Raw genomic sequence first — 11,894 nt, 5'->3', positions numbered from 1 at the left:
GCTGTGGTTCCTCTATGCGCGGGTGTCTCTCGGATGTGTGTCCCCGTTGTGTGTCGTGTAAATTGCCAAGCAATTCATAAATGTCAACGCGTCTTGTATGAGAGATGGACACCGACTCCTCGTGGCGGGGGCACGGCGGCGTAGGGTAGATTTATGTGTTTACCTATGGAGTGTGCGGCAATAATTAGACGAGGTTCAAGGGGGACAACGCCAGACACGAGATACAGGTACCAACTTCTGACATAACAGCAAAGAGTACTCCAAAGCAGTGCTTCAAATGGGAGTTTGATCTTGGACACTATTTCTGCTCTTACACTGATGGAAAGCAATGATCCTGTAAAGGCAAACGCAAAAAAAATAACCCACTCATGTGTTCTAATCTTTCAATTAGAATAATATTAATGCTTATCCTTATTCCGGGAGGACAGCCATGAAGTAATCCTCGCACTCTCTCGTTTCTCTTGGAATGCTCCCCGTTACTGATCCCTGGTCTCTGGTTTTTCCCATTGAGCACTATTTTTAAGGAGGCTATCCCTTCGTCCCATCCTGTTGATATCGGACTGTCCTCGTCTCAGCGTCTGATCAAAATATTTGCATAACCAAAAGTCTGAATTACAGTTTAAGCAAAAACCTCAACCAAAAAGAAAAAAAAAAAAATATACAAATTCTAAAGGTGAAGGAGGCAGCATTCAAAAGCCAGAGCCAGAGACAGAGCTCGGGGCTGCGTCATGTGTTGGTCAAGCAGCGCTGAGAGACACACCGAAAACAGGAACCCAACAACGACGACAGCCGGCACGCGCCCCGAACCGAACCCCAGATCGGAAAGGGCCAGGTACAAGGAAGGCCAAAAAGAAACAGGAAAAAAAAGAGCAACAGCCAGAGCCAGAGCCAGAGTCGGAGTCGGAGTCAAAGCCAGAGCAAAGGGCGAAAACAAAAGGATCTGGAAAAGCAGAACAACCAAAAAAATATGCAACTGTTGAGCGATCGCACGGGTGAATAACCCAGAGAGAGTGCGAGAGAGGGGGGGGAGCCTCTCTGGAGAATCTCACTCTAGGCCGGGCCCGAAAGTGAAGCTTAGTTTATAATTTTGGCAGGAAGAAAGCTGCTGTTCTGTTGAAGTTTGAAGATTTTATCGTATCTAATATCTGGGCCTGGTTCTCGATCAAATTACAGTTCCGGTCAAGATTGAGCATTTGGTTCCGCTTTTGTGTGTTCGGGGATGCGGATGAGGATGAGGATGAGAATGGTGCTGTTGATGAAGATGAGGTTGGGGATGGGGATGGGAAGGGGGGATTCTGGCAGCCTAACCGTTAACCTTTGGTTAATGATTTGCTTGCTGCCTTTGGTTGCTGGCCTGCCTGCGCTTCAAGTGCAACATATGGCATTCAGAGCCCCCCCACTCTCTACCGTTCCCTTGCTGTGGCTTCAGCACAACTGACGCAGGATACGCAGGATCCCATCGCCTCTACCTACGAGCGTAGCTCGGAGTTTTCGTGTCGGCCGGCAGGCTTACTTCCTATCCTGCACACGGACCTGGCAATCCTCATTGCTCCACGAATACTCGTATGTAAAAAGATCAATCAAATATTGGGTTCTTTCCCTTCGTTGAGTTGCCCTCACCCCTGTGTCCGCCTAGGAGGGATTGTATCTAGATGCCCACTTGACTCCTGCATTTTTTACCGCGATAGCATAGGTGCCTGTGCCCAGGGTATGTTGGGGTATGATGATTCGCATACCCAGCAAGTCAAGGTCGAGAAAATGTGATTTCTAGATGGAAAATTAGAAGCTGTTCTACTGGCTGGAATCGATTTCCGGGATATAGTTGTGTTCTTTTCGTCAGAGAGCTCTCTGGCCTGGCTTACAGGTCCTCAATGAGTCGTGGTCTTTCAAAGCCGACTCCTTGTATTTTTTCTACCACATTTTTTTGTTTTTTTTCCTGACTTGCAACGCCGTCGCCGCAGTTGCTGCTGCTGCCGGTGCCGGTGCTACTGCCGCTGCCGCTGCTGCTGTGCACCTGCTCCAGGGGCATAGGACGCGCGTCTTTTGACCGCAATCGTTGCCAGAGAGCTCAGAGCAGAAAAAAATAAAACCAAATACCGCTCTTACTTACAAGCGAACAGAAGGCAGGCCTAAATCGTTGACCAAGTCGCTTAACCGTTAAGCTTGGCGCGCTTACATAGGGGAGAGAATCCGAAGATCCCCAGAGACCCCTCTCCTCTCCTCGGGCTGGCTGGGTAAGGCAAGGGCAGAGCTGATCCTGCCAAGCGTGTGCCAAGGCAGCGAAACCGCAGCCCGCTTTACACAAATCCCAATGTTTAAGCCAAAGCCAAAGCCAATCCGAATCAGACTCGAGCTCGAACTCGAACTCGGGGCTCGGATCGCTTCGTCCTGGCCCAAAACCACTTTCGTTTATTTTAATTTGCCTTGCGGTCGTCGTCAACCCAGGGAGGCATGGAGGCAGGGGGGCAGGGAGGCAGAGCCTGCTGCAATCTGACAAGAGCCTGCTGCATTTAATAACTGTTTTCGTTTTTGCCGCCGCTCGTTTTTATTACTCGTATCTCCCCTCCCACTCGCCCCCTCTTGGCATGTAATGTGTGTGTATGTGTGTGTGCTGGCCCCCGAGTGCTCACGACCTGGCCTGGACCTGGCCCAGGTCCCGTTCTCGTTTTTTCTGCCGCTGCTGCTGCCGCTGCTTGTGGTGCACCGTGCACGTGCCACTTTTTGCAGCTTGCCCCATGATGGGGCCATCAGTCGATCGACTGCTTATCGCACCAAACAACGCGTCTCGGACTTAATTAATTTTTATTTATGCTAACGAGCCCTTGACTTTTAGTTAAATCAGAGTCTAGGGTGCCAGGATAGGGTCCTCGTCCTCCACTACTGCAGCTGATCGAAGGCCTTCCGCAGCATTTGGTTGCAGAGCGCCGCGAACGGATTGATTTCCACGAGCTGGCAACCACAGAATGGAAATCAGTTAATACATAGACGGGGCATTCTTCAGTGATCATTCATACCTGCTCCCTTGCAAATTTACTTCCCAGTTGTGCGGCTGCCTCGAAGTCGGATCGTGCCGCAACCAGATTATCCAATTTTCTGTATAGAACTCCTCGCTGGCAATGGGCATGGCACTTGGTGCGGCTCTGTTGATCGCTGGCCATTTCCAAAGCCTTGTTAAGGTCATCAAGCGCCTCTGAAAATAACCAAATTTTTTAGAAATCGATCGGTAGCGTTGTAAATGAGTATAGGAGTATATAAGATTAGTGGTGAAAATGGATGTGTGTGGATGTATCTTCTAGAGTGCAAAATCTGAACCAGATCGTATAATTATTAAAGCCAGAATCAAGAAAACAATTTCATTTTCTCTCGCTCTGTTTCTCTCTAACACACAGGTTTCATAGTTGGCTTGGCATATCGCAAAAAGGGAGCGCCTAGATCTCAAAGACTATAAAAGCTAGAGTAACCAAACCAAAACCACTCCTATGATATCGAACCTGCACAAGTGTATTTTAAAAATTCGCCTCACCCACTTCCGCCCTCGCAAAGGACGAAAATGTGTGGCATCCACAAATCTCAGAGCCTATTAAGGCTAGAGCAACAAAATTTGGTATCCACACTGTTAGATCTCACTGTTACATGTGTATTTCAAAATTTCGCTCCGCCCCCTTCCGCAACCACAAAGAACAAAAATCCGTGGCACCTACAATATTAAATATATTATAAATATATAAATATATATTATTAAAGAATTCTAAAAACGCACAACCATAGAGAATGACCATATCAACCAGATTGCCTAATCTGGATCACATTGGATCATTTTTATAGCCAAAAGAAACAAATCAATTTCACTACGAAGCGCCCGACGACACGTTTAGACACGTTTTCTGTCTCTCCCGCACGCACTCTTTGTGACAACGTTCCCCCTCATCTTTTTTAATTTGTTTAGTTTTATTTTAAGCAAAAAAAAATACAAATCTAAAATAATAATTATACAATAAGAATCCAAAATAGCAATTACACATTCAAAATGAAAAATAATAAATAATAATTATACAATAAAAATCAAAAATAATAATTATTTAATAATAAAAATCAAAAATAATAAATATGCAATAAAAATCAAAAATAATAATTATTCAATAAAAATCAAAACTAATAATTATCATAATAATTATTAAATAAAAATCAAGAATAATAATTATTCAATAAAAATAAAGAATAACAATTATAATAATAGTTATTGAATAAAAATCAAGAATAACAATTATAATAATAGTTATTCAATAAAAATCAAGAGTAACAATTTTAATAATAGTTATACAATAAAAATCAAGAATAACAATTATAATAATAGTTATTGAATAAAAATCAAGAATAACAATTATAATAATAGTTATACAATAAAAATCAAGAATAACAATTATAATAATAGTTATACAATAAAAATCAAGAATAACAATTATAATAATAGTTATTGAATAAAAATCAAGAATAACAATTATAATAATAGTTATACAATAAAAATCAAGAATAACAATTATAATAATAGTTATACAATAAAAATCAAGAATAACAATTATAATAATAGTTATTGAATAAAAATCAAGAATAAAAATTATAATTCAAGAATAACAATTATAATAATTATATAATCAATAATAACAATTATAATAATAGTTATTGAATAAAAATCAAGAATAACAATTATAATAATAGTTATTGAATAAAAATCAAGAATAACAATTATAATAATAGTTATTCGATAAAAATCAATAATAACAATTATAATAATAGTTATTCGATAAAAATCAAGAATAACAATTATAATAATAGTTATTGAATAAAAATCAAGAATAAAAATTATAATTCAAGAATAACAATTATAATAATTATATAATCAAGAATAACAATTATAATAATAGTTATTGAATAAAAATCAATAATAACAATTATAATAATAGTTATTAATAAAAATCAAGAATAACAATTATAATAATAGTTATTGAATAAAAATCAAGAATAACAATTATAATAATAAATATTCAATAAAAATCAAAAATAACAGTTACTTAATAATTGTTATTCTTGATTTTTATTGAATAACTATTATTATAATTTTTATTATTGATTTTTATTGAATAACTTGTATTATAATTGTTATTCTTGATTTTTATTGAATAACTATTATTATAATTGTTATTCTTGATTTTTATTAATAACTATTATTATAATTGTTATTCTTGATTTTTATCGAATAACTATTATTATAATTGTTATTCTTGATTTTTATTCAATAACTATTATTATAATTGTTATTCTTGATTTTTATTAATAACTATTATTATAATTGTTATTCTTGATTTTTATCGAATAACTATTATTATAATTGTTATTCTTGATTTTTATTGTATAACAATTATTATAATTTTTATTATTGATTTTTATTGAATAACTTGTATTATAATTGTTATTCTTGATTTTTATTGAATAACTATTATTATAATTGTTATTCTTGATTTTTATTAATAACTATTATTATAATTGTTATTCTTGATTTTTATCGAATAACTATTATTATAATTGTTATTCTTGATTTTTATTCAATAACTATTATTATAATTGTTATTCTTGATTTTTATCGAATAACTATTATTATAATTGTTATTCTTGATTTTTATTGAATAATTATTATTATAATTGTTATTATTGATTTTTATTCAATAAGTATTATTATAATTGTTATTCTTGATTTTTATTCAATAACTATTATTATAATTGTTATTCTTGATTTTTATTGTATAACTATTATTATAATTGTTATTCTTGATTTTTATTCAATAACTATTATTATAATTGTTATTCTTGATTTTTATTAATAACTATTATTATAATTGTTATTCTTGATTTTTATCGAATAACTATTATTATAATTGTTATTCTTGATTTTTATTGAATAATTATTATTATAATTGTTATTATTGATTTTTATCGAATAACTATTATTATAATTGTTATTCTTGATTTTTATCGAATAACTATTATTATAATTGTTATTATTGATTTTTATTCAATAACTATTATTATAATTGTTATTCTTGATTATATAATTATTATAATTGTTATTCTTGAATTATAATTTTTATTCTTGATTTTTATTCAATAACTATTATTATAATTGTTATTCTTGATTTTTATTGTATAACTATTATTATAATTGTTATTCTTGATTTTTATTGTATAACTATTATTATAATTGTTATTCTTGATTTTTATTGTATAACTATTATTATAATTGTTATTCTTGATTTTTATTAATAACTATTATTATAATTGTTATTCTTGATTTTCATCGAATAACTATTATTATAATTGTTATTCTTGATTTTTATTCAATAACTATTATTATAATTGTTATTCTTGATTTTTATCGAATAACTATTATTATAATTGTTTTTCTTGATTTTTATTGAATAACTATTATTATAATTGTTATTCTTGATTTTTATTATTTTTGATTTGTATTTTTGTGCTTAAAATAAATGCCTAATATGGCTTAAAACGGTGGAGTAGGCATACTTTTAGGGATACCACATTAAAAAGAAGCGCGCCCTGAACTTCACCGCGACAAGGTAGTGTAGAAAGAAGCGCAAACAAAAAAACTGTATTCAATAATTTTTTAAAAGCTAAGCATTGAAAAACAATTAAAAAGGGTACCATGTCCGACTGTCAAATAGTTTAAGCGCGCAAAAAAGTTTGATGAGTCGCGTTCCATCGAGGGTTTTTAGGTAATGTTTATCCCCTTTCCACCTAAGCACCTTTCTTATTCGAATTTTGAAACATTTTATCAGCTTTTTTTTATCCGCATCTGTCTCTCTCTCTCTCACGCTTCTCAGAACACCAACCTGACAGGGTGCGCACATAGCATGATTAAGAGAGAGAGGGAGAATGAGAAGCCACCGCAAATGTACTTATTAGTTCATTCTGGCTATAATAATGTTCCGATCTGATCCCGATTGGGCAGTCCAGTAGATATGGTCATTCAGTACGATTCTGTAAGCCTAAATCGGTTCTAAAAACTGATTTTCGGTTTCCTCGTATCTCCAAAATTGTGGATGCCAAAGATTTTGAGAACTAGGCGTCAAAAACAGACGGATAGACGAAATTCTATATATGTAGATACATATATCGATTAGGCTATCGATTGGGCGTTACACACACCCACGTCCACCACAAAACTAATATATTCCTAAACTCTACGAGTAAACTAATAATTTCAAACCTTTCAGTCCCAAATAGATTTTTGAGGCAGCATATTACGTGAACAAATAATTGTATCCGATAAATTGATCAACTTCCTAAAAGATTATCAAATTTTTAAAAATGTAGTTTTGTTCTATGAGTAAAAAAAAAATTATTTTAGCCGAAAACTTAAAGAGGTTTTTCGTCATTTTTTTGTATGCTGGCATTACTTCTACATCCAAAAATATGCTATTGCCTGCTCAGATAAAAATTTTCCAAATTAATGAGCACTTTCATAGTATATTTTTGGGTGTTTATAATTTCATATATGTAGGTATTTATGTATAATAACTCTTCATATAGTATATTAAATAAAAATCATAAATAGTTCATAATGTTATAATAAGAGTTTTTCAAAAATAAAAGTACAATTTAATTTGCTTTGAACCAAGTGGTTCAACCACGATTACCAAAAATTTTCAAATTATATATACATAGATACATATGTACATATGTATGTAGTGATGAAGAAACATGGGCCGCGATATATGTATATGTATGTAAGTTAAGTTTTCAACATTTATGTTCTGTTAAGTTTTTTTGGTTTTGCTTACTCACATATGTACTGTAAAAACACTGTGCAGACCCTGTAAACACACTGCACAACCACTGCGCATACATTTTGTACTCCGCTTATGGCCTACGCACTGAAGCGGTTCTCTCGGTTTTTTCGGTTCTTTATCCCGCCTTGTTCGTCACTGCAGCCGCAGCATCGAAGCTATTCACAAATGTCCCAGTGTTATCTCTTCATCGATGGAGAGCCTCTAGTTTTTACGCTTGCTTACTATCCAAACGCCTTTCTTGTGTTTCATTGTACTTGGTGTAGAGCGTGATGGGCCGCAAACGTGACTATTTTCTACGGGAATTTTTCAATTTTGAGGTGGATAGAAATGCGAGTGTGTGCAAGATATGCCGGCACGTGATGAAGGGCACCTATACGACTAACTTGAGACGCCACCTGCTCGCTGAGCATAAATCGCAGTACGACATCGCGGTCAGGGAGCGGAAAAAAAGTGAGCCCGTGGAAAAAAAGAAACGAATATCGGCTACCTTCGCCACAACTGAAGTCAAGGAGGCATGAGTTCAGTTAGTAACAACGGGGAGAATGCCGATTGTTGCGCTGGACTCTGAGCCGTTTAAAACGCTGACAAGCCAGATCTTTTCCGGATTGGGGATGATTCCCATAACATCCAGAAATATAATGGAGCATGTGGCGGAAAAATTTGAAATTGTCAAGGCGTCCATTGTGAACGGAATGAAACTGAAATTAGTTTCCCTCAAGCTTGACATCGCATCCGGGCACGGTAGAGGCATCTTGGGAGTGAGTGCCCAGTTCTACGAGGACAAGGCGATTAAGGTAGTCACCCTGGGAGTAATCGAGCTTAACAAAGAGCACACCGGCGCCAGTCTCGGTGCTGAAACTGAGAATATTCTGGAAGAGTTCGGTTTGACGAGAAACCAAATATATTCGGTTACGTCGGACAATGGTCGTGACGTTATAAAGTCTATTGGAATCAAGAACGAAGACTTCGATGGTAGCTGCGATGATGACGAAGAAGAGCTGAAGCCGCAAGTGAACATCTACTCCATTGCATCGGTCAGATGTGCTGCTCACACACTTCAACTGGCAGTTAAAGATTTTCTTAAGACTTTTGCAAAAGATACTCTCATCGGTAAGGCTCGCAGGCTGGTTAAAGCATTGAGGACTGTCACCTACAGGTATACTATTATTAAACTTTGCAACGAACCCTCTCCTAGTTCTCAAATGTTTTTTAGGGCTTCAATTTCACATGAAGGCTTATCGCAGCCCCTTATTGACTCTCCTACGATGTGGACTTCGACCTACGAGATGCTTGAACGCCTTCTTCTGTTCAAGAACTTTTGTGAGAACCACGGGAATGAGCTGCTTACATTTTCAGAGGCAGATTGGACAGAAGTTAAGGAACTGGTCGAAGCATTAGAACCGATCTATTTGGCCAACCAAAAGCTGCAGACGGAGCAGCTATATCTAGGCGATTTTTACAAGATGTGGCTAGATCTCACGTTGACAGTGGCAGCCATGAAAAACCCACACAGTGCGGCATTGCGGGAGTCAATCGGGAAGAGAGAAGAGGCTTTAAAATCCAACGAATCGGTCACTTCTGCCATTTATTTGGATCCCAGGATGAGAAGAGTTTTGAGTAAAAATCCAATAAAGCTGATGTGTGCCAGAAATCATTTAACTACAGTTTAAAAAAAAATTAATGGTGTTGTCAAAAAAGTAAGTACGATCTATGACGATTAAGATGCACTTGTAATTTGATAAATATATTCTTCATTGCAGGATGATCTATCACTAGGAACAAACTCACATTCCTCAGAGTCCACTGCGCCTGACTTGAAGCTGCCGTCTACAAGCCAGCTTTCGACCGCGTCGCAGAGCACTTGCTCGTCACTCAATGATTTCCTCAATTCCTTTGCTGTGGCTTCAGGCAATGAGGAATCAGACGAGGACGAGGCGCAATACGAAGTACAGCTGGCAGTAAACGAGATCAACGACTACTGTCCAAAGCCAATTGATATCAACCAAAATATTAGGAGTTATTGGGAGGAGAAAAAGTTCATATATCCCTGCTTATATCAATTGGCAAAGGTTATTCATTGTGTTCCGGCAACACGAGTCAGCGTCGAAAGGACATTTTCGGCACTGAAACTTGACCTATTCGACTTGCGACGCCATTTGTCCGAAAATGCAGTCAAACAAATTATTTTTTTAAGACTGAACACATCATAAAGATATGTAAAACTCCATTTACAATATCACACTCTACCGCGCCCCACAAAGTGCCTCATCCATTCACAACTCAAATTATACATCTTTATATCTCGGGCAGTTAGAGCCAGATCGGCGAAAGCCCCTCGTTCCCAGGCCCCACTCAAACCGAGCAATAAAAAAATTAAACATCAAACAAACACTTTCAAATATAGGATTTGCTTTTTTCGCTTACCACCATCTCGTTTGGCCAGACGTAGGGTCTGCGCTCGATTATTCAGCACCGAAGCTCTTTGGGCTTGGTTCAGGGCCAGCTGGAATACCTTTAAAGCCTCATCGAAACTGCCCTTTTCCGTTAGTAGAACCCCTTGCAGCTCCAGCTCCCTGGAAGATCTCACAGCCTCCGTGTCGGGCTCCACATCTGCCAGCTGCGACTCACACGGCACGGAGACACTCGGCTGGGTGCTGCTCAGCTCCAGGGGATTGAAGATGGACTCCAGCACCTGGCGATCGTGTGAACTGAGCTTGAGATTAACCTGCGGCATTGCTATCTGGCTATCTGGCTAACTGGCTATCTGGCGTGGTCTATTGAGTAACTATAAACAGACTAAAGCTAGAATCTGAAATCGAAACACCAGCAAGTGGGGGAATCTTATGTTGAATGCAAATCAGGCTACCCAACCAGTTCAGGCCCACAGAGAGAGAGAGAGAGAGAGAGCCCCGCTTGAAAAGATCTTGGTTATATAAAAAAAACGTTTTGTTTTTATTTTTCTGGTTTTGTTTTTTTTTTTGTTGTTGTTTTCTTTATGTATATGTAAATACCAAGGACAATATCATTTGTTTTTCACTTTGTTTTTGCAATAATTTAATTAATAATATAATAATATTAAATCAGCGCTTTCCTCAAACATTTCCATATCCATTTTCATGTTCTGTTTCAGTTTTCCTTTTTATATATATCCGCTATGCTAATGCGTTTACATTTGGTTTTAATTTTGATAAATACAATTATTATTAATGCTTCAATAAATTGTTGTTGTTCGCTTTAAATGTTTAACTTTATGCTGGTTTTTTTTTTGTTTTTTCAAAAAATTCTCCTTTACAATATACACAACTGAAATACTTTTAACAATGGATTTTCTTTCTAGCACTATGCTCTAGTTTAGCTCGATCTTTTGCGTAATGCCTGGTGTTTTCTTTCCTAATTCTCAGTTTTTTTTTTGTTTTTGTTTTTTTTTCGGATGGGGATAAAGAGATTAGATCAGATCAGATTAGAGATTCAACATAAATAAAAGGAATTTTCGGTACATCTGGGGATTGCTGTCTCGCAAGCAAAGCAAATTGGCTCTAGAAACCACTTTTTGTAGGTGCAGGTTCGGTTCGGTTAAAGAAAGAAATTCAAATTGTACATATACCATATAGAAATATATGTTCTTTTGCTATGAGAATTTGACTATATGTTTTTGTATTTGGTTTTGTGGTTCAGTGGTTCATACGGTGCTTTGTTCTTGTGTTCTTTTCTTTACTTTTCTTTACTTTTCCTAAATTTTCTTTTGCTTTTTCTTGATATATGTATGTATGATAAAAAATATAAAAGTGAGCATTGAAATTTACCTTCATTCGTTCCGTTCTTCTTCCTATATGTATATATATATATATCTAGGTATATATATATATATATGTATATATATGTATATATATATTACAAGTCAGTGTTTGTTTGTGTTTGTCGTGTCTATATAGCAGATACAGATATATAACCATTTCTTGTTATGTACTAGGTGGCACAGTTTGTTTTTTGTTGTAGTTTTAGTTGGTTGTTTGTTGTTGGTTTTTGTGGTCT

General features: G+C 36.1%; 2 protein-coding genes across 2 annotated transcripts; one reads left to right on the top strand and one right to left on the bottom strand.

The window, feature by feature from the left end:
• Nucleotides 1–2,785: 2,785 nt before the first annotated feature.
• LOC108153648 (tetratricopeptide repeat protein 36 homolog) lies at nucleotides 2,786–10,653 on the bottom strand. Its single transcript, XM_017283753.2, has 3 exons — nucleotides 10,287–10,653; nucleotides 3,015–3,190; nucleotides 2,786–2,949 (listed from the first exon to the last, which is right to left on the bottom strand). The coding sequence occupies exons 1-3, from the start codon at nucleotides 10,594–10,596 to the stop codon at nucleotides 2,878–2,880; spliced, it is 558 nt and encodes a 185-aa protein (XP_017139242.1). The 5' UTR covers nucleotides 10,597–10,653; the 3' UTR covers nucleotides 2,786–2,877.
• Nucleotides 7,879–10,291, top strand: LOC108153647. Its single transcript, XM_017283752.2, has 3 exons — nucleotides 7,879–9,018; nucleotides 9,076–9,559; nucleotides 9,623–10,291. The coding sequence occupies exons 1-2, from the start codon at nucleotides 8,405–8,407 to the stop codon at nucleotides 9,530–9,532; spliced, it is 1,071 nt and encodes a 356-aa protein (XP_017139241.1). The 5' UTR covers nucleotides 7,879–8,404; the 3' UTR covers nucleotides 9,533–9,559; nucleotides 9,623–10,291.
• Nucleotides 10,654–11,894: the final 1,241 nt, after the last annotated feature.

The sequence above is a fragment of the Drosophila miranda genome, chromosome XR (assembly GCF_003369915.1).
Source record: "Drosophila miranda strain MSH22 chromosome XR, D.miranda_PacBio2.1, whole genome shotgun sequence".
Classification (NCBI taxonomy): domain Eukaryota; kingdom Metazoa; phylum Arthropoda; class Insecta; order Diptera; family Drosophilidae; genus Drosophila; species Drosophila miranda.
Note: the sequence above shows the minus strand (reverse complement) of the source record. Positions and strands in the feature narration are given on the sequence as shown.